This window comes from Medicago sativa, chromosome 7, assembly GCF_051527215.1.
Source record: "Medicago sativa cultivar Bolivia chromosome 7, Bolivia_mono, whole genome shotgun sequence".
NCBI lineage: Eukaryota > Viridiplantae > Streptophyta > Magnoliopsida > Fabales > Fabaceae > Medicago > Medicago sativa.
The window spans coordinates 97,046,197-97,069,465 of NC_140755.1; the positions used below are offsets into that span (position 1 = coordinate 97,046,197).

General features: G+C 33.9%; 6 protein-coding genes across 13 annotated transcripts; 4 read left to right on the forward strand and 2 right to left on the reverse strand.

The window, feature by feature from the left end:
• Window positions 1-187: 187 nt before the first annotated feature.
• On the forward strand, window positions 188-2,063 carry LOC146910824 (uncharacterized). Its single transcript, XM_085729468.1, has 2 exons — window positions 188-1,576; window positions 1,962-2,063. Exon 1 carries the CDS (start codon window positions 188-190, stop codon window positions 1,574-1,576), a length of 1,389 nt encoding a protein of 462 aa, XP_085585594.1. The 3' UTR covers window positions 1,962-2,063.
• A 3,144-nt stretch (window positions 2,064-5,207) lies between these two features.
• Window positions 5,208-5,771, reverse strand: LOC146910825 (uncharacterized). Its single transcript, XM_085729469.1, has one exon. The coding sequence runs from the start codon at window positions 5,769-5,771 to the stop codon at window positions 5,208-5,210; it is 564 nt and encodes a 187-aa protein (XP_085585595.1).
• Window positions 5,772-6,184: 413 nt separating this feature from the next.
• Window positions 6,185-8,812, forward strand: LOC146910826 (putative HVA22-like protein g). The gene is made up of 8 exons (XM_085725678.1): window positions 6,185-6,277; window positions 6,445-6,610; window positions 6,697-6,736; window positions 6,878-6,976; window positions 7,430-7,486; window positions 7,578-7,641; window positions 7,809-8,024; window positions 8,457-8,812. Exons 3-8 carry the CDS (start codon window positions 6,705-6,707, stop codon window positions 8,562-8,564), a joined length of 576 nt encoding a protein of 191 aa, XP_085581804.1. The 5' UTR covers window positions 6,185-6,277; window positions 6,445-6,610; window positions 6,697-6,704; the 3' UTR covers window positions 8,565-8,812.
• A 13-nt stretch (window positions 8,813-8,825) lies between these two features.
• LOC146910827 (uncharacterized) lies at window positions 8,826-9,606 on the reverse strand. The gene has a single exon (XM_085725679.1). It carries the CDS (start codon window positions 9,528-9,530, stop codon window positions 9,069-9,071), a length of 462 nt encoding a protein of 153 aa, XP_085581805.1. The 5' UTR covers window positions 9,531-9,606; the 3' UTR covers window positions 8,826-9,068.
• A 4,530-nt stretch (window positions 9,607-14,136) lies between these two features.
• LOC146910828 (2-Cys peroxiredoxin BAS1, chloroplastic-like) lies at window positions 14,137-18,851 on the forward strand. Its single transcript, XM_085725680.1, has 7 exons — window positions 14,137-14,367; window positions 15,582-15,656; window positions 15,731-15,812; window positions 15,894-15,973; window positions 17,828-17,953; window positions 18,213-18,326; window positions 18,472-18,851. Exons 1-7 carry the CDS (start codon window positions 14,167-14,169, stop codon window positions 18,586-18,588), a joined length of 795 nt encoding a protein of 264 aa, XP_085581806.1. The 5' UTR covers window positions 14,137-14,166; the 3' UTR covers window positions 18,589-18,851.
• Window positions 18,852-19,647: 796 nt separating this feature from the next.
• LOC146910829 (uncharacterized) lies at window positions 19,648-23,103 on the forward strand. Of its 8 annotated transcripts, none has more exons than XM_085725683.1 (3): window positions 19,648-20,170; window positions 20,283-20,346; window positions 20,724-23,103. In XM_085725683.1, the coding sequence occupies exons 1-2, from the start codon at window positions 19,757-19,759 to the stop codon at window positions 20,343-20,345; spliced, it is 477 nt and encodes a 158-aa protein (XP_085581809.1). In that variant the 5' UTR covers window positions 19,648-19,756; the 3' UTR covers window position 20,346; window positions 20,724-23,103. The 8 variants fall into 8 exon arrangements, with proteins under 8 accessions (XP_085581809.1, XP_085581807.1, XP_085581813.1 ...); XM_085725681.1 differs by having other exon boundaries at window positions 22,709-23,103; XM_085725687.1 differs by having other exon boundaries at window positions 22,762-23,103.
• Window positions 23,104-23,269: the final 166 nt, after the last annotated feature.

Consider the following 23,269-nt stretch of genomic DNA (forward strand, 5'->3'; position numbering starts at 1 on the left):
AAAAGTCTATTTTTTTTTTGAAACCATGCCTCAAGTGAACATGCCTTTGAATCCTGAATCTTACAATCAACTTATTTCTAACGAGCTTACTATAATCATCGTGATCTAATTCTGGAGCACAAAAAATTAACTTCCAGAATGACTGAAGAACAAAGGAGCATATACGACACAATCATGAGTTTTGTGGATGCGAACATCGGTGGTTTTTTTCTTCATTGATGGGTATGGCGGAACCGGTAAAACCTTCATTTGGAGAGCGATATCTGCAGCAATTAGATCCAGAGGAGAAATTGTTTTGACGATAGCATCAAATGGGATAGCAGCATTACTTATTCCAGGTGGCAGGACAACACATTACTTATTCGAGAATTCGACTTTCCCTATCAAGCCAGATGATCCTTTAGCGCAACTAATCGTTGAGTCAAAACTTATTATTTGGGATGAAGCTCTGATGCTTCATAGGCATTGCTTTGAAGCAGTTGATAAGACTTTTAGGGATATACTTCGTGACTCTAATCTTGGAAGTGCGGATATTCCTTTTGGAGGAAAAGTGGTTGTCTTGGGTGGTGATTTCAGGCAAATTCTTCCGGTCATTCCAAGAGCACCAAGACATGATGTTGTTGATGCTAGCATTAATTCATCGCGCCTTTGGAAACATTGGCGAGTCCTAAAATTGACCAAAAACATGAGGCTTCAAACTGGTTCTTCATGTTCTGATGTCAATGAACTCAAAGAGTTCGCTGACTGGATTTTAAATGTTGGAGATGGAAATATTAGAGACAACAATGATGGGGAAGCTAAAATTGAAATACCAGATGACATGTTGATCAAGAACTCAGGTGACCTAATTTCTTCAATTGTTAATAGCACATATCCATCACTTTTGGAGAATATGAGTGATATTTCATTTTTTCAAGATAGGGCAATTTTAGCACCTACCAATGATATTGATGATTCACTGAACAATTACATTTTATCGATGATTCCTGGTGAGAAAAAAACATACTTAAGTGCTGATAGTCCGTCTACACAGGATGAAAATATTAATGGTCCTGATCAGATTCTCACTCCAGAATTTTTGAACACCGTCAAATCTTCAGGTTTGCCAAACCATGAGTTAAATCTCCAGGTTGGAGTTCCAATTATGTTATTGAGAAATATTGATCAACCATTAGGATTATGCAATGGTACGCGCCTTATAATTATGCAAATGGGGAATTTCGTACTTGAGGCAAAGATAATATCAGGGAACAATATTGGACAAAAGGTATATATCCCAAGATTGACTTTGTCTCCATCTCCATCTGATACAAAACTTCCTTTCACGTTTCAACGTAAACAGTTTCCTATTATGGTCTCATTTGCGATGACTATCAATAAGAGCCAAGGACAATCTCTTAAAAATGTTGGAATATATCTTCCAAAACCCATATTTTCACACGGACAGTTATATGTTGCTCTTTCACGCGTTACTTCACGTGCTGGGTTGATGATGCTGATTTGCGATGACGAAGGACGTGTCTCCAACAAAACTAATAATGTTGTCTACAAAGAAGTCTTTCAGAATTTAAGATAGGTAATTTACACATATACATATTCGTATATATTTTTTATTTGTTTATTGTTGCGTGCATCTAGCTATGTTTTTCAAAACACTTTTATTTAAAATAATGCCTTTCTTCCGAACTATATATATATATATATATATATATATGTGTGTGTGTGTGTGTGTGTGTGTGTGTGTGTGGGCGCACACGCGTGTGTAAAAAATAATATTTAGAATTTTGTTGTTGACAAAAAAGTCAAAACTTATCAACTAAATTTGTTTCACAAATTAACATTATGTTATGCATTTTTCTTATACTTTTTTATATGGTTATGTAATTTGTATTTCTCTTTATACCTTATGCCATTTAAAATAATCGTGCATAATCATACAAATTTATTTTATTTCATGCCAGGTTGATCATCATCTTTATGATGAATTTTTGATTTGGAATCAGCAAAAGTCATGGACACAAAACTGAGTTTTACCGATTCAATTGTTGAGAATTGATACGTCTCTATTATCCACAAATTTGTATATTATTACTCAAGACAAACTTATATTAGTAGTTGCATTTGGTTATTTTTATTTGTCTATCCAATGTGATAATGAGAATTCTAAATTACTTCAGGGTTTTATTGGTTTTATTTTGGACACGTTAATTCATGCTCACTTACAACTATTATTGTTTCATTTACGATTACCTTATTTATTAATTAATGTCATATCTAACCTCCCGTGCATCGCACGGGTCTAAATACTAGTGTCATACTTAAATACAATCATCCAAAATACAATCACTAAAAAAATATAAGCTCTATTATCATGAATAGGATTTTTAGGTTGATTTCCTAGATTTAGAAAAACGACATAAAATCAGGCTTATTGGTTCCTGCATCATACTTTAGAAATGAAACTCTGATCGGAGGTGGTCATGAAGGTGGTGTTGGTTGTAAATGAGTAGGTGGTGGTGCTCCCAAGGTTTCTTATTTTGTCATCGTGTGTGGTGCAACATGATAGAAATATGAATAATGAAAAAAAATTAATTTAGGATCTCTCACACTAAACAAAAAATACATCTACATGTCTAAAGAACTAATCTCAACTTCATGCTTTGGGTGCTCGTATTGCAAGCAGAACAAATATCCAACGTGTAAATAATCATTGCTTATGGTTTTCCATCCAAACAACCTCTTTTTATTACGATCAGGCATAAGTTGTCAAAAATTTAACCAACAATAATCTTTACCAATTGGGAGACCAAGACACACAATAGGGATGCAATCAATTTTGCAATTCATAACCATCGACGCTTCAGTCAACCATGAGTTGTCCGCGTTCACCCCTACCAATATACTTTTATTAAAATTCACCTTCAGTCTCGAAATTATTCAAAGAGAAAGAGATTGGCACTCAGAGCTCTAACGTTTTCTTAGCTTTTATCCGATTAAAGTGCTGTCAGCAAATTGTAGGTGAGAGATTCTCACCCCCTCTGCCTAAACGATTATATAATCGGAAAACAAACCAACTTCTACAGCAGTGTTTAACATTACATTCAACCCTTCAACTACTATAAAAAAAAATGGGGATAGAGGATCACCTTGTCCTAACACTCTTTCCAAAGAAAAATCATTGGTGGGACTACCGTTTACAAAGAATCGATGTTGTTGTCCTAGACACACATATTCAATTATCCACTTATGCCGCAACATTGGAAAATTCATTTTCCTCGATAGCACTTGGAGACAATTCCAATCAACCAAATTGTAAACTTCTTCAAAATACACTTTAAATAACAATAACTCCTTTAATTTGCGTGTCTCATCCACCACCCCATTAGCATTAAAAATAGGCTTAAATGTGTGTTTGGTCCTTGCATTTTCATCAGTTTTTGGGATTGGTCCCTACACTTTTTTTTGTTTGGTTTTGGTCCTTGTAGTTTGTAAAAAAATTGGTTTTAGTCCTTCTGTTAATTCAATGTTAAAAAAAAAAAAACAAAACTAACAGAGTTCCACGTGGCCCAATTAATTCATGCCACATGGCACTCCAAAACCAAAAAATTAAAATTAAAAGAATTAACATAAAATAATTGTTTTTAAATTCCATCATACTTAATTCCATCAAGACTAATGAGTCCGCCACCTTCTAAATTGGAGTCGTTGAATGTAAGGTTAAATGAATAGGAAAAAAATTCAATACAATGGCTCTAACATTTGACACCCCTTCCACCTGAACACCATTGACATTTTAAAGTAATAATATCATTCGACCTTTCATTACTAGATACTGGAATACTCAATGAGGAGTGATATTTGTACAACCAATTGTTGTACAACTTGTGTGACAACCCTTTTTCTCTCTTTTTATTGGATAAAAAGAATAGAGAGAGAATGAAGAAGAGAGAGAATAAAAACACATGTGAGTATGAGAGAGCGGGTTGTCACAACAGTTGTCAAAAATTGGTTGTACAAATATCATTTCTCATACTCAATTAGAGAACATAGTCCTCCTCATCCATTAACAAGTCTTAAAATGAACTCTTATACAATTAAAATTGCTCCCTCGTCATCTTCACCACTTTCTTTTTTTATTATGTTTTTCCAACAATGATTATCCGAAAACCATAAGTATAATAGACCACTTGTATATATTAATAGGATAGTGTTAACTTGTGCCTTTAGGACGCATGTTAAGAAACCTAAAAGAAGAAATTTTCTCTAAAATTTTGTGTATTTAAATGATTAAAAATTTAAATATTAAATGTAATACACACATTCCAATAAATTTTTTTTATATTTGAATCATTAACTTGTGCCTTTAGGGCACAAGTTAACATTTCTCATATTAATAATACTGACTTTCGTGGGAAAGTTTCGGGGTCCGGGGAAGTTTACTACTAAAATTTAAAATTTTCATGCATTATTATATACTATTCCATTCCATAATTTTGTGTGAAAAGTTCGTGGAAGTTTTCTCCTTCAATTCAAGTTGAAATCACTGGTCCAACTTTGATACTTATCTTGTGTTTAGGATGACATCATGAACTATAATAACTTATGAATGAAACTTTTATTATCCCTATCCTTCACTTAAATATACTCTAATAACTTAACGAATCACACAATTTTATTGGGTTTCGCCGCTACGATGGATATATGAAGGTAAGTGATGACGAACACGTAATGACAAAAACCAGTAAAAAGCTTTATTATACGACATATATAGTTGCTTAGTTGGCTCAACAACCCTTCTCTTTATGAACAAGTCAATGCGCGTTATATCAACTAACTAATCTACCTTCCTAAAACAACACTGATTTAGTCTAGTCTTTTTTTTTTTAACAAACTAAAATGATATATATTAACAACGATGAATCACCCCGCACAAGGTGTGCAAAGAGTGAAACACCCAACAATATTTACATAGCAAGGGCTAACAAAAAACACCCACCAAAGACAAAAAATCTAGTGGACACCCATGCACAAGAGCGGATGTTTCCACCAATCATGATAACTGTAACTAAAAACTGCCTTTTGCGATTTCAACCATAAGAAAGAATTTAACTTGACCTTTTCCAGGAGAACAGAAGGGATATGTGCCACGTTATTGAACACGCGGTTGTTTCTTTCCTTCCAAATCACCCAAACAGAAGCAAACCAAGTTACTCTGAAATAATTATGTGTAAATCTAGGCAAACAGCCATATGCATAAACTGCAAAAAATGATGTCGAAGCTCATCCGCAAAAACCGATGAAATCCCTAACCAATGTAACACTAAAAACCAAAGAGAACTGTAAATATCACACCCCAAAAACAAATGTTTTGTTGTTTCCGTGTTGCCGCATGCTGCTGTACACCCCGTATCAGTTGCTTGAATGACCCTCCGCGTTGCCAAATTATCTTTGGTAGGCAATCTGTCTCGAAGGAGACGCCACACAAACAACGACACCTTCGAAGGAATAGTCTTATGCCAAACGTCATCAACTAAATGTCTGTCAACAACTGCCCCTGAAGTAGTGATAAAGTGATAAGCTCCCCGAACCGAGTAACCGTGAATAGGGTCGGGAAGCCACCGCCATGTATCCTGAACTGTTTCATGCAAAACAACGTTGAGAAGCATAACAGAGCACTCCACCACACTCTCCTCCTCCCACGCCAATAATCGGCGCCTCCACACCCACGCCCTCCCCCCAACATCCCAACCTAACCTCTCCATCCATTCCATTTAATTTTCTTTTTAAATAAAGAAAGCCAATTCCATTTATTTTTACGTGTGTGGACATTTTCTTCATTTTTAAATAATATTATGAGCAAGGAAAAAACTTGTTTCAACACAAGTTCTTTTCCCTAAAAATCATATGGTTAAGACCAAAATATACACTTCAGGGGTTTAATTGTGACCCGCTAAAGTATTTTTGGAACATTTTTTAGACATTAGAATTTGACACTGACACCGTATTTTAATGTCAATTTTGTGCCAATATATTTTATACGGTGTCGTGTATACATGTAAAAACATCATTGTCATAAAGGAAACGGTAGAAATGATTAACAAACAAAACTCACAAGTAACAAGTGATAATTGTATAATGTATACGAAATGGGGTTTAAATAGATCGGTACGTGCATTAACTGCGAAACGGTGATTCTATGATACGAACAGAAAGAATATCCCCAAACCAAAACCCCAAGCAAGCAAGAGTGGCGTCTAAGATTAAAGAAAATCAAAGCGTACGTGGCAAGAAATCTCTCTCTCTCTCTCTCTTCCTTTTGATTTTTTAATTTATTTTATCATTTCAATTGAGAAAAGTAAAACAAAATTCCTTTATATATTAGACGGTGGAAGTTAGTTATTCCTCCTCTGATCTGACTTATCATTTTCATTCTCTCTTCATCAGGCCTTCTTCCATATAGAATAATACAAGACTATTAAACCTTTTTTCCCAAATCCAAAGTTTCAAACTCTCATTTGAACTTGTCAATTTTCTTCAACAGTTAAGCGGTTTCAGTTTCGGACTCTGTCAAACGCGTGTGGGACTAATAAATAAACAAAAGAACCAACAGGTAAATGCTTAACATCATTATACTATTTATTTCATGCTTTGTGTTTCGGAATTTTGATGAATTGTTGTTGTTGGTGCTGTTCTAAGGTTTCAAAATGTTAGGGGATTTCATTACTCGTTGTCTTATGTAAGTATACTGCTACTTTTTCAATTTCTTCTTGTTTCCATTTTCTGATTCTTCTCTGCATAGTTCAATAAATTAAATGTTGATGATGTTAATTACATGTATAATTATAATCTAAAGCTTTTGTTTCATTTTTAATTTCAGATTGCTTCTTGGATATGCATATCCTGGATTTGAATGCTACAAAACCGTTGAGAGAAACAAGGTTGAAATGGATGAACTTCGTTTCTGGTGTCAATACTGGTATAAATATAATCATCATTCACCTTCTTCTTCTACATCTTCATTGAAAATACAGTTCTGAAATGTTCTTGTTTGTGTGATTGTTTTGATATAATTAGTGTCACTAAATAAATTTACATGATAAAATTGCACTGAAATTGTTGTGGATCGTGGCAAACATGTTTGCAGCGAATGTTTAAAGTAAAAAGAAATAGGTAAAGAGCTTTACTAATGATTAAGAATAAGTCCCTGAGTTTGTGCCAAGAAACAGATCTGCTTTTTAAATGGTTAAATCAAGGTCAATAACTTAAAAAGCGGTTCAATCATTGAATAGAACCATGTGCACCTTTTTCAGAAGCATGTTTGGTAGTATTCATTTTAAGCACTTAGTTGTAGTATGCATAATTATATGCTATGCAAATGGAGTTAATAATCATTGTTGGATTTATGTGTTTGTTCATCCTTAATTTGTAGGATCATTGTAGCTTTTTTCACAGTACTGGAAAAGTTTGCAGATGTGGTTATTGGATGGTGAGTGCTTGAGTTTTTTTAGTCATTTGTATATTGATCAATTTTGATTAATAAGATTTGTACAAAAAATTAACGTTGGAACTTTTTGAAGGTTGCCCATGTATGGAGAATTGAAGCTTGCCCTGTTCATATACATGTGGTATCCCAAAACTAAGGTAAGAAGAACATAACATATGCTTAAGACAGTAACTATTGGGCAACTTTAACATATTCTCTTTTTCTCAACACTTTTTTGTGTTTAATTTCTTTTACATTTACCAAGGAAAGTGAAAGTTATGTTTAATCTTCAGTTAGATAATGAGATAAATGTTGCTTGATGTAGGGGACAGGATATGTTTATAATAAAGTGTTGAGACCATATGTATCTAAGAATGAAATTGACTTTGACAAGAAGTTTCAAGAGTGGAGAGTTAGAGGATGGGATTTGGCAATTTTTTACTGGCAAAATTGCACTGAGTTGGGGCAAACTGCATTTTTTCAAGTTATTGATCACTTGGCTGCTCAATCCAAGAGATTATCCGGCAAATCCTCCAAGAAGGTGAGTTGCAGAAACTTCTAAACCATTTTTAAATTGACTAATGAAGCAAAGTCACCTCGTGACTGACACTTCGACATGTGTTGGTGTCCGACACCGACATAACATCAACACATATGCTTACATTCAATTAATTCATTTTTTAAAATCATCACCGGTGTCGACGACTCAACCTGTCCAGTAGTGCTTCATAGCCAATAGCTAATTTAAAACGTTTCCAAATGGCTTAATCTCAACTGTCTATAAGTAATAACAGAGTACAAAAAAACATAGTAGTTGCCAAACAAAACATACTGAATCAGGTCACAATCACAGAACAAGCATAGTATATTACATACATTTGACCATCAATTTTAAATCATTGCTTGCTTGTCATTTTTTAATGTTTAAATCGTTGTTGCCAGTACTGTTACTAAGGATAATATTATTTTGCAGAAAAAAGATGGGATGAATCCTGTTCCTAGTGCCCCACCATTGCCTGAAATACGATCAGCATTGTTTGAACTCCACCAAAATGATTTCGTGGGCCGCAAGAAGAAGTAAGGGACCTCCAAAGTCCAACTAAGTTGAACTAACCCACATCAATACAGTGATACAGCCCAATCTGGAAGCCTATTAAGTCCACTTCTTGTTGAAGTGTAACATTTTTGTACATACTCAAATCAAGCCCAGCAATGGAAGAAAGAAAAAAAAAAAAAATTGACCATTTGACCATTGCTGATGCTTTCTTGTAAAGAGCAACATTAACATTGTGTTTCTGAAGATTGATTGATTTCTTTTGTTTTTGTCCATTTCCATTGTGAATTGTGATCAAATGACTATTCTTTTATTAGATTTCACTCTGATTTTGAGGCATAATAACAATTGAGAACCATATGCAAAAACTATACAAACTCTATGCAAAGGGAAATAGTAGAAAATAAAAATAAAAATTGAGAAACATAACGTATATGTTCTTCAATATTGAAAGTCAATCTAAGAAAAAGCAATGGATTACAAAATAAGAGTCCACTACTCCACTCCATTATTATTATGAAGGATAGTGTGCTATGTTCTTACTTGGCCACTGAAAGCATGGAGTATCCGATAAAAAATCTGGGTAAAACCCGAAACCATGGAGCTGAAACAATCCGTAAGGTGGTTGGCGGAGGAGAGACGGTACCAAAGGCGGCGGAGGAAATTAGGAGCAGAGGAGTTCCCGACGGAAGATGACATGGGCTGGAGATAAGACCTAGCAGCTTGCTTAACAAGACGGTTGCGGATTGAGATCTCATAGCCGGAGTTCATGGTGGCAGAGGAGGCGGTCGGAGAATTGACGGCGTGAGGAGAAGGAAGCATGTCTCTGAGTGATGTGTATGAAGTGAAAGAAGAAGGAGATTTGAGTAGAAGAAGCTCTAAATCCAAGCTTGATGTGCGTATTGGTGGCTTTGTTGGTGTTATCGCCGATATGGAGTTATGGCGGCGGAGGGGTGATTTGACGGCTGCGGTGGCAGTGGTGGAATCAGCCATGTTTTAAGTTGCGAGAAACACGTGATTTGGAATGACTGAATGAAACAAAAAATGAGGAAAACAAGACACGGTGATAAATACTGCACAATGAAAATGAAAATATTTAAATAAATATAAAATATTGATGCTGTCTTTATCAATTGTTTGAATTATTTTTTATGTTTTTATTTTTGTCTTTATCTTTTTTTCCATAATAATTCAGATTCTCCTCTACGCTCCAAGTTGAATACTATTACTAATTCTAAAATAAGGGTGCATTAATTAAATTCAGATTCTCAATCACGTGTTTGGCAATTTTGATTGGTTTGTGATTCGTCACGGATTATTATTTTTCCTACTATAGCTTATTTCCATTAAAGCTTATTCCAATTCGCTTCATCTATTTTTCCTAATAAGAAAATTATAAATTTTGCCCCAAAAAAGAAAAAGAAAAATTATAAATTTAGTCAAAAAAAGAAAAGGAAAATTTATAAATAAATAGACAAATCAACAATTTTACCAAATTATTCCTTCAAAAAAAAAAACAATTTTACCAAATTAATATTTTTTTTTGAAGAGGTTAAAATGAAATATATTACCACATCAAAAAGGCTTTCCTAGCACAAAGTGTGCTAAAGAAAATGAAAATTTATAAATAAATATTTCAATTTGGGGATATTGATTTTTGGTTTAGGGATCAAATGACTATTTTCTACTTTCATTTTGGTCTATATGACATATCATATGTCATGTCATCGTATAACTTGTGTCACATTATTACTTAACAGAATTATTTAACGTTCTCTCAAAAAAAGAATTATTTAACGTTAGAGGCTAAAGTGAGAGCAATACATTGTGACAGCAAGGTACAGAGTCAGAAAGTAAAATTACTATTTACTCTTTAAAAAATAGTACAAAGTTATACAAAGTTATTTAGCTAACCCAATACATTGTGGTCTGGTACAAAATAAAGGAAAGGCATGTTGTGATGAAACTTATTAAAACAATCATTTAATGGTGCGATATCAGTGTCTTAAGTTTCCTTGATTTCTTTATTTGCAGCTTGTATTGATAGTGGATCTTTTACATGAATAATGTAGAAGCCACTCAATAATAGACCTTCCAAGCACAAACACCTTTTTCATCAAGGTCATGCTAATTTATGCCCTAAGAGCACATGTTAAGTAACCAAAAAATAAAAACATTATTTTAAATTTTGCACATTTAATTAATTAAAAGTGAAAAAATTAAATTTAAATGCATTTATTACAACAAAATATTTTCACTTTTGACTCATTAACTTGTACCTTAAGAGTACAAGTTAACATTTTCCATTCTATTATTTTCTTTTCCATACCATTTAAAAAATAAATGTTATTTGTATTTTCATGTTAATGTTTATTATTTTGATTTTTTAATTATATTTTTGGCCTTTGTTGTATGAGCTATGTGCGACTTTTGTCCCTTTATATTTCACATAAAATTTTTAAGTTTCATTTTAAAAATTATTTTGACAAAATAATAAAAATTATTTTTTAAATTGAAAATAAGATTTATTACTATTCCTTTTTGTGCTAAATGACACCAACGACAATAGCTCCCCAACTTGGTCTTCAATTATCCGTGCCGAAAATATTCTCAAGGAGGGGTACACTTGGCGTATTGGTTCGGGATCCTCATCTTTTTGGTTTAGCAATTGGAACTCTCACGACCCAATTGGTAATTATGTTCCTGCCGTTGTTATTCATGATCTCCAATTATCTGTTAGAGATGTTCTTCCCTCTAATGTGAATCGCACTCAGATGCTTTACACTAATCTCCCATCAGCTGTCGAGAATCACATAAACAATATTCATATTCAGTTTATTGACAACATTGAGGATGCTTTAATCTGGTCTCAAAACAAAAATGGCACGTACTCCACAAAAAGCGGCTACAATTGGCTTATCACTCACAGAGATCCGACATCTGATCCCATCACTCACCTCTCTTGGTCTTGGATTCAGAGATTAAGGCTCTGTTTGGTAAAAATAGCGGATAGCTGATAAGCTAGCTGATGACTGATAAGCTAGTTGAAGTGTTTGGTAAAATAGCGGTTGAACTAGCTGATAAATGTAAAATTACATAAAAGGACATTATTAATTCATATAAAATTTATACTAAGATATTTGATAATTTAAATATTTTAAATTTAATAACTGTTTGTATTTTATTAAATTATTGTTTTTCGGTAAAAAATTATTTTCAATTTATTTCGATTCAGTTTCCAGTTATTATACATTAATAAAAAAACTAAAGTTTACGAATTTATTTTAAGAATAAAATAAAAAATAATCAATTCATAAGATTAAAAAATTGTTAAAAAAACGAAGGATAAAACCAAAAAAAATAATAATCTATCAATAGGATTATAAATGATAAAACAAATAAGTTTTAAAAGAATAGCAACAAAAACATAAAATACGTAATCTCTATCAATAGGATTCAAAATGATAAAAGAAATAAGTGTTAAAAGAATAGCACCAGAAACATAAATTACGTAAAAAAAAAAAAGTTGACGGGAAAATACGCAATCTATAATATATGCATACCTATAAAAATCATAGGTCATTTTTTTTTTTTAGGAAAATCATATGTCACTAGCGTTGTTGTGATACCGAACATGTTAAAGAGAAGCATGTACGCCGTCCAGCAGCAGTTGTTTTTAAGTATAATAAATAAATGATAAAGGGCAAATATGACTTTTAGTTAAAATAATAAGGGTAAAAATGGAACAAAAGATAAAAAGCTAAAAGCTATAAGCTCAAACGCTACTTGAAGTAGCTTCTGAAAAATAGCTTATAAGCTCGTGGAAATTCGGGAAATAAGCTATAAGCTCGTGGTAAAAGATCGTTACCAAACAGAGCTTTTTTTGTCAAACGAGCTTATAAGCTATAAGCTATAAGCTCATTTGGTGGGCTTACCAAACAGAGCCTAAAGGTTCAAGAGAGGTATAAATTCCTCATCTGGCTTGCCTGTCAAAATGTTGTTCCCACTCTATCCCTGCTTCACCACAGGAACATGGCTCCCTCTCCCACCTGCGCTCGTTGCAGAGAAGAAGAAGAAACGATCATCCACTGTGTTAGGGACTGTCGATTTTCTAGGTGCATCTGGCAGAAAATTGGTTTTTCAGGTAACGACTTCGTCATTGCGTCATCAGCTTATGACTGGATCAAATTCGGTATATCTGGCTCCCGCACTAGTATAACCGATCTTTGGTGGGTTTGGAGACACCGAAACTTAATGTGCCTTAATAATGAAAACTTGTCTCTATTTCAGTTGTGCAACAACAATACTTCAACAGTTGATGCAATCATTTCGACTTTTGAAAGTGAAGACAATTCGACACATTCTGACCGCTTTGTTAAATGGAAAAACAGAAATCACCAAAATTACATTCTTAATGTTGATGGCGGCTGCATAGGAACTCCTTCTCGCACTGGTTACAGTGGTATTGTCCGCAATAGCGCGGGCTTTTACATCACAGACTTCTCTGGTTTCATCCCAAACGCGACATACATCTTGCTGGCTGAACTAACTGCTATTTACCAAGGGTTGAATTTGGTTATTGAAACGAACATGAATGATTTAATGTGCTACTCGGACTCTCTCCTAGCCATTAATCTAATCATGAATAACACCCCGAAATACCACATCTACGCCGTTCTTATACAAAATATCAAGGACTTGCTAGCTAACCGGAACATCTCTCTTCATCACACTCTAAGAGAGGGAAATCAATGTGCAGATTTTTTTGCTAAATTCGGAGCTAATTCAGATGTTGATATTGTCGTCCACCAATCGCCTCCAGCCGACCTCCTCCCCAAGCTGATGCGCTAGGCACCTTCTTTATTAGGAGCTAGCTGTTTTTTTTCTTTTTCTGTTTTCTTTCTTTTTTCCTGTTTTCTTCTGTTTCTGTTTGCAATATTGTAACAAAAAAAAAAGTGACACCAACGACTATTGAAAAATGGTTAGTGAATATGTACATTTTTATGTGAATTTTTCTAAGATACTACTAATATACTACTCCCTTCGGTTCTTATCGTAAGAAGAAAAACAAAAACATAAAAACAATACAATTATTAATTGTTATAACTTTTTGAATATTTTTACAAATATACCTTTATAGTAAAAAATTGTGAAACATTAAACACATCCATTAATATTAAAAAGACAGTCATTAAATAAAGGATACAAAAGTCTTATAAACAATAACTATACTTTAAAAATTGTGACATTTTCTTATAAATAAAACTATTTTTTTTGTTGTTGAGAATTTTCTTATATGGTTGTATAAACACCATTTTTCAAATAACAAATACTTCTAGTAAGGGAGTTCACAAGTTCCACCTGAATCTTGTCAAAAAAAAAAAAAGTTCTACCTTAATAAAAAAAAAATGCCGAAATTGTTAAGTTAAACGTGCTATCCTAGGAGACAAAGAGTATTTGATGAAACAAAGTGAGTTGAAACTTGAAATAGTGTCCGAATGGGTGGAGGTGAAGCATAGTAACATCCATCTTATTTTTTAGGTGGGGTTGGAGCCTCTGAGGTATAATATACTTTATCTCTCTATCTTTGGCTTCTTCTACCTCACAGGCTCATCACACTCACTCAAACATGGCCTGCTCAGCTCCATCTGCTTCTCTCTTATCTTCAAACCCTAACATCCTCTTCTCTCCCAAATTATCTTCTCCACCACATCTTTCTTCTCTCTCCATCCCCAATTCCTCCAATTCTCTCCCTAAACTACGCACTTCCCTCCCTCTTTCCCTCAACCGCTCCTCTTCTTCTCGCCGCAGTTTCGTCGTTAAAGCTTCTGTAAGCTCTTCAACAACCCCTCTTTGTTGAGCTTATGTGTTTTGTTATGGTTGAATTTCTGTTTGCAGAGCATTGTCCAGTTTATCAATTGATAGATGCGATAGTCTATGTTTGGATTTGAGTTTATAAAATTACTTTCGGTTATACTTGTTTTTGCAAAATTAAGTTTCATTAAAATGAGTTTGGATAACTTTTCTCAATTATATGTATCACATAATGTAATTTGTTTAGTACTTATCAAAAGTGCTTTTGAATGAGTAATTTGTATGACTTTTTATAATGTAGTATAAGGGTCTATCTGGCAAGTCCAATTTTTTAGCTTATAGCTTATGTCTTATAAGTCCATTTGACTAAAAATGACCCGTTTGGTAACAATCGCTTTCTTATGAGCTTATAACGTTTTTTGATAAGCTAATTCAAGTAGCTTTAAGCTTATAGCTTATAACTTATCATTATCTATTCAAATTTTACCCATGTATTCTTAATTGAAAAAAAATAAATATCAACTAAATATATTATCTTTATGTCATTTCATATTTATAAGCTAGTACAACGGCTAATTTACTATCTTTTACAAATTCAATCGGCTAGCTTATTAACCAAACACTACAAATTCAATCGGCTAGCTTATCTGCTATCAGCTATAAGCTAGCTTATCAGCTATTCGCTAACTTTTACCAAATAGAGGCTAAGATGTATAGGGTAAAATGGTAAATGAAAACGTATTAGAGACATTGCTTTCATGGACACATGCACAACATTAGGTAGCCCAATGAATCTTTGGATAGACTTTGATACCATCTTAGAATTTTAGGTTGGGACAAACTTTACCTTACAAAACCGACTCGTAAGGTGAAGATTGCACTCACTTATAAACCCATGTTCAGACCTTATATCTTCCAATGTGAGACGCGTAACAAATATGAGCCATTGTTGCATTGCAGTGAATACATTTTTTTTTTGTAATGATTGTAAATTTTGTAATTAGAATTTGAATAATTAAAAACAAGATGGCATTCCCGACTCTTCCTCCTTGAGGCTTATAAGCGTTGAAATGGAATCTCTAGAATATTTCATTCATTTGCGTGCTGGTCTTCATCTCCAATTATTGACTGTTGTAACTTCATTACTAAAGTTGAGAGCACAAGCTATAGAGCATACTTTTTCTCTTGCTTTTATCTGTGAATTAATTTTTTATTTTTTTTATATCAAAGAGCGAACTACCATTAGTTGGGAACGCTGCGCCAGATTTTGAAGCTGAGGCTGTTTTTGATCAGGAGTTTATCAAGGTAGACAGACATTTGCTTATGAATTGTTTTATTTCATAATTTATTTATCTTTAACTAAAGCAATGTCTTTTCAGGTTAAACTATCTGAATATATTGGGAAGAAATATGTTATCCTCTTTTTCTACCCATTGGACTTCACATTTGTTTGCCCCACAGGTTGGTCGACCCTTTAGTAAACTATAGTTGTAGATGCCAAATATTTTCTTGTTCACCCTAACATTTGTTTCTCGTCTACAGAAATCACTGCTTTCAGTGACCGCCATGCAGAATTTGCGGAACTTAATACAGAGATATTGGGTGTTTCAGTTGACAGTGTGGTTAGTTTTGACCTTAATTTTAATAATTAGTCCTTCTATTGTTAACTCTTATATATAATTTTTTCCCCAGACATTTATAATTTATTGATATGACATTGTTGGTTCATGTTGCTGATTTTGTCTAGTGAAAAATGTCATTGCTTGCTGTCATTTCTTATCTTGATATGAGTTACTTCTGCATGCCTATGCATATCTGCTACCGAAGAAAATAAAGAGTGTTCAAAGATTTGGTCCACTTACTGTCTTACATATTTTCCGCACATGTATAGTTCATGATTAGGAGTTCTAGGGAAATCTGCATGGACTCCTTCAGTGGCGGGGCTTCTATGGGCCGGGTTAATGCCGTGGCACCCTTCACGTTTTTTATATATACTAATCTAGGCAAATTGTGACATGAAATTTGCACCTGACAGTGGTTAAGTGCGTTGTGTAGTTTCTAGGTTGAGGGTTCAAGTCAGTCTGAACCCTTTTATTTACATTTTCTTTAGCAAAAATGCTGAGTGTCAGTTTTAAACTCAGTTTGTATAGGTTAAAATCGCAGCAAAACTAACCACTAGACCAGCAAACTAATTTATAAATAATAAGCAATACTGATATATATATATATATATATATATATATATATATATATATATATATATATATATATATATATATATATAGAGACAGGATCCGTTGACACCAGGTGTCAACGGATTCGTTGACACCAAATCTGATCCATCCATTTAATTAATCTAATGGTGTCTAATTATTCCCTAAATTGCTAATGTGAGGTGACTCGCATACTAGTTGTTGCCTTGTTTAATCTCCGCCTAATTATCCCCAAAATTTTCTACACCATCTCTTTGGAGACACACCAACGTCCATGAATTACTCAATTCTACTTTGTAAGAATTAACTTCGTGTATCCATGGCCAACAACAATTCAGATTCTTCTTCACTGGTGGTGTGGTGCAATAGCCACAATCAATTCAATATTTGATTGCAAAAAAGTTATAATATGTATTATTATTGACATGGGATTCCACTATTCGATTCAATTAAAATAATTAAATCTAATTAAGAAACATGGGAGCTATGAGATTGGGATCAAATTAAGGAATTGGATTTGAGTAGGCAAGAAAGACGATGAAACTATGGTAGCAGATTCACGTTTTATTGCTACAGAAAGAACGTAATAAGTTTATATTTTATTGCTATGATTCTGTTTATATTGAATCTGTTTTTTTTGCTATGATCAATTGGTATTTGATTGTGTGGAAGAACCTGACCGTAAGGATACCAGACATAGGGAGGAAGAAGATGAGAGTGTGATATGTTTTTCTTTGAAGAGTCCCCACCTTAACAATGAAATGAATAAATGTGAGCCATTAAGATCAAAACAAAGAATGGTTAGGATTTGGTGTCAACGAATTCGTTGACACCTGGTGTCAAACGGATCCTAACTCATATATATATATATATATATATATATATATATATATATATATATATATATATGTCACTCTTACAAATTTCAATCAAGCTCCGCCACTGGACTCCTTAGTTTTAATTTTCCTCTGCAACCGGCTACATCCGTATGGAAGAATAGAATAGTTTGGGGAAGTTCCTTCCTAAATAATGGAAAGTCAAAATATCAGTTGGTGAACTCATTCAAAATTTGTTAATTGCAAATGTGTTTTCCTTGATCTTCTGACTACAGATGTAGTGTGACACAAATTTCCTACTAGCACATGCATGCATTATGTAATGTTATACTATGTCTACAGTCACAATTATCTTTTTATGTCCAATCCAAAGGCACTCCTAAAGTCTGCTTCTTCTTGATTATCGGTGCTATTGTTATATTTGTAGTTCTCGCACCTTGCATGGGTTCAAACAGACAGAAAGTCCGGTGGTCTCGGTGACTTGAACTATCCTTTAGTATCTGATGTCACCAAATCCATATCAAAATCTTATGGTGTTCTCATTCCTGATCAGGTAAATTTTGACACCACGATCTAAACTGTGGTCTATTCATTTTCTTCCTATCAAATTCAATGTCTTTTGTACTTTAATTTCAATATATTATCTGGAATGAAATATAGGATGCTTTCAAGGTAATAGCTTTAGTATCTTGCATGAAGTAGTGAATAGCTTTGTCTAGGCTGTAGCTTCAAATGCGACATTGTGAACTGTTTTTTTTATTCCACTTTTTTTCGGATCTGTGTCGATGATTGCAAATGTTTCGATGATTTAGGGGATAGCATTGAGAGGATTGTTCATTATTGACAAGGAAGGGGTTATCCAACATTCTACCATCAACAACCTCGGAATTGGTAGAAGTGTTGATGAGACAAAGAGAACACTCCAGGTAATTATATGTAGCTTGCACCAATGCACCATACCAGGAATGACCACATTTAGTCATCTGTTTTTTTTTTCTCTTCTTCCTTTTATCTTTCTATGTTCTACTCTTGAATAATATGTTTGTCCCCATATATGCATTGGACTTGCAGGCCTTGCAATACGTGCAGGAGAACCCCGATGAAGTTTGCCCTGCTGGGTGGAAGCCTGGTGAGAAGTCCATGAAACCAGACCCTAAACTTAGCAAAGAGTACTTTTCTGCGGTGTAGTGTGGCTAATAGTAGCACTTAAGAGTATTAACTGCTCATCTGTATCGATTGGGGATGTAAAAGGTTTTTGTTTTATCTAATTCAAGCCATTTTAAGTTATGATGCGCAAAAGTGTTGTTATTAAAGCATATCGGTGTACACCTTGATTTTGGAGTGAATTATGTATTAATATTCCATTTCTTCTGTTCTTATCTGTATATCATGAATGTGTACGAATAATACTTTCATTTATAATGGAACTTTAAGTTGCCCTTGTTCTGTGATTTAAGTAAGCAAGGAGCTATTTCATCTAAAGAATAAGAAACCAATTTTAGGTGTACTTAGAAGCTACATCATGTGTAAGTAACTTATGCGGAAAAATAAAAAGAATGTTACCGCTCACCACTACCAGGTAAGTACATGTAACGTGTAACTAGGTAGGTCATTGTCTTTATCGTTACTCTCTCCTTGACTAGTTCACATGGTGCTTGTAGTTAACATATGTTCTGAAAGTACGATGGGTTACGCCACACGGTGCTTGTAGTTATTACATTAGGCTCTATCTGACTATCTATAACGTCTTCTCTTTTGGCAGTGTTTATATCTTTTAAGCATCATATGTTCTTTCAAATCACTCAATGAAACAATTTACTATTAGTTGGAATCCATTGAAATTACGGTCTTACTTACCAATGATTCCATTGAACATCCTACAAACTAGAGTAAATCAAATTCTAGGCTGTATAAAAAGTATTTTGCGCTCACATATTTGACACATCTGTGATCGTTTAATCAAGATCAAACAATTTATATTTCAATTAAATTTTTAATTTATTTTAAAATAGTAAACATTGAGCTTAAAATTTTGACCGTATAATCTTGACCCACCGAAGATGTGTCGAACGCATTATGAGAATAGTTTTAATTACTCAAAATTCTTTTTGATCTCATTTGTGAGAAAAACCCCACTTTTTTTTTTTTTAAAAACTAAAAAGATAGTAGTAATATTTTTAGTGAACTTATTTACTGGCTGAGTCAGACAGTTGTACTTTTGTTTAGTTGAGTGCTTACGGGTGTTCTGTGTTCATTATCCATATCCTATTCCCAACACTCCTTTGGTTGAGCTGTTTCGTGTCTGAAACTCTTGCTATAGAAATTCAGGCATATAGCAAGTGCAGATTGAAGGAGTATGTCTCTATCCCAGAAGGCACTGTCACTGTGTTGTAGCTCACTTAAACTATGCCACCCTACCAGTTACTCTACACAACAACCTCCATTCATGACACCCAACACCCACATGCTCAATTATCCACTTCTCATGAGTACAACAGGGTGTATACTGCGAAGGAAGTTGAAGCCTTTATCAGCATCTCTTTCAGTTGAACCGCCACTTGACCTCACAGAAGACAACGTAAGACAGGCTTTGGTCGATGCTCGAGGTGAGCTTGGTCAGATCTTTGACACTTCTGTTGGTATGACAGGTGTAGTTGAACTGGTTGAGTTGGATGGACCTTACGTGACCATTAGCTTGAAGGGTCGGTTTTGGCACAAACGTTCAACTGTCCTTGCCAGACTTGCTAATTATCTCAAACAGAGAATTCCTGTAAGCCTCTTCTCTCTTGTGCTTCTTTCTTAGTCTTGTTATTTTTCACCCAAAATGCAAAAGCAAACTTCAAGATTACAAAACTTGTTTACTTTTTATGTTTTGGTTTCAGGAGATTTTAGAGGTTGACATAGAAAACGAAAAACAATTGGATGATAGTCCTGAGAATTTCTAAGGTACTATATTACGCACGGCTTGCCACTATTTGGTTTTTGTTTTATTTTTTTTAGGTTGATATATCTGCATATTTGTGCTGTATTTACTATGTGATTGTAATGTTTGTTACATATTATTTGTTATCATAATTCTCATTCTCATTATTATCATCACTTTTTTGTTTAAACTTTTGTTTCACTTTCCTTATGTATCAATATTAACTGTGGCCCTGTATGCATTTGAGGGTGTGCAAATACACATCTAACTTTAGTTCATGATCGTCAAAAAAGAAATCTAAATTTGGTCAATTAAGTTGATTTTAAGTTTTATTTAAAGTTTCATTTTAGTTCTGCACATTTCTAATGTTCGCCTATATGCATTAATTTTTTTTGACAAGACTAGAATGTCTGAATGAGGCGTTGAAGGCGTTGAAATGTTAATGTGGCCAAGTTTGATTAGTGACGTGACTATAGAAATTATGCTTTTAAAAATTACAAAAGCGGCGCAACATGGATTCAATTCAAAAACACAGGGACAATGAAAACAACTTTGCCGCTAGGCCAATACATCTATTCGATATTATATACATTATTCTATTGTAATTTTTCATTGATTTTATTTGTTACGCACTGACATTGTAAATCAAATTTAATATGCAAACTCAAAAGGTGAGTTGTCTGATTATTTCAGAAATTGTTTTAATTAGCAGTTAGGATGCTAAAGCTTCTTGCACCTTTTAAGAGTTGTTGTTTCCTCGACTATGCAGTCTCTGGTATGAAAGTACTTCTAAACATGTATGAGAGACGATGATGAATAAATCCTTCTCAATTTGAGAAGCTTGGATAAGGGGATTCTCACTATTGACTCTGAGAGTTGTGATGCGCAGTTGCAATATTATGTAGTTTTCCACTGATGCTTCAAGCTTCTTAGCAAGTACTATAAGTAGTAGAGAACATTTTGAACTTGTATACATGTTAATACGTAAATGCTCAAAATACATAAAGTTTTTCATCTGAGAGTATGTTATCATGGAAACATCACAGGAGAGATTTCTCATAACAACTTTATTATGTTATCTCATTCTATTATAAGCACATCTTGCGCTTTTTATTTGTGAACATTTAATAAATTAGGTGATAGTTTCGGTCTGATCTTTCCTAGATATGAAACTGGTGACCATATATCAGTGTCTATTTTCTTCTGAAAATTGTGATGAAACTGTGTTGATGAAGCTGAGAGATTACTCGGTTAGGATTAAGATCTTTTGTTTCCCCTTCACACTGATTATGAGGTTGGTACTCCCCTTGGAAGAAGTTCTCTACCATCTTCTTTTTGTACTTGTGTCTCCTTAATTGATACAAGTGTTGGTATCATTTGATCAAAAGGCTAGGGAGTGATAAGGTGACTTGGTGATTTGGGCAACGGTATAGGGGTTGGAGTGATAAGGATATCATGTGTTCCTATAAAAGATTATTTGCAGATAGGTTTCTTCTACTTCTTTGGTTTTTGTTTTGAATTGTAATTATAGTGCACTTTGTTATGGTTTTCTTTATTTTCATTTGGTAGATTGTTCATATGGCTCTCTGATGGACTATTTTTTTGGTTTAGTTAGTTCGTTTTCTGTTTTGAGCACTTTTATTTTGCCTGATCCATAATGTACCAATGACTGATATAAATGTAGTTCAGACTTCAGAGGATAACAATCAACTTATATTCCTTACACTACATAAAGAAAACATGCTGCCTATAACTGTTTCAACCCTGCTATATTGATTGCAAAATATTGCAGCGAACCTTCCTTTCATATCCAAATGCCATCGCCTGCTACCATCATCTCCATTCTGCCCACAACTGTCGTGAGCTCATCAAATAATTGTTCATCTCATTGAAATGGCTGCCTCCTCCATCTCTCGTTCATTCCAATCTCCCATTTCCTACTTGACAAATATCTAATACCATTACTTCTTTATCTTCAGTCACATTACACAATTGATGAAAGTGCTCTCCTAAGCTCGCATTTTCTAGCCATGGTTCCTTTGGTTTCTCCTGTGTTTCGAGTGGAATTCAATTGATCGGAGGGTTCAAATCTCAAGACAGTTTTAAATTTTTTGTTTAATATAAAATGACTAATACCTCAAATTCGTCCTTGAATTTTAAAAAATCGGCCAAATTCGTCCCTGATTTTTGCGAAATATCTATTTAGTCCTTGAATTTTACAGACGTCCATCAAAATGGTCCCTCCGTCCAAAAGCTCCGTTAGTGGTGATGACGTGTCCTCTTGCATGCTGTGTTGTCCTGTACACGTGTCAACAAGGCAGACACGTGACTGATTTGATGGATAGTGTTATAATTTAAGGTCTGATTTGATTGATTTTATTTTAGGGAATGAGTACAAGGAAATATGGCATGAGATGACCAGTGATTTCAAATGACAGGCATAAACAAACACCACTGAGGGGTCATGCTCCACAAAATCCAACTGCTCCTGGAGTTATTAAAGTTCCAAATCCAAATTACGGGTCATCCGCTTCTACTCAACCCCAATACATGGAGTTTATCCCAACTCCAGGATTTCCAAAGCATTAATGCTTGTTTAAATTATGCTTTTGGACAAGTTTAATTATTGTTTTTTGGACTTGTTTAGTTTATGCTTTTTTGGATATGTAATCACTTAAGAACATCAAATGATTTGATGACTTGATGGCTATGTAATGTTATTTTTTTGGCTATGTAATGACTTATGAACATCAAATATATGACTTATGATGGTATGCAAATGTCTGTCTTTTTATAATCAAAGTGTCTGTCTATTACTTTTTACTTTGTTAAGCAAATGTATGAACCAAGGATCACAATGATATCTGTTGAGAAATTTCAAGGACCTATTTGATGGTATTTTCACTAATTTGAGGATCGATATAATGGATATGCATATAATTCAAG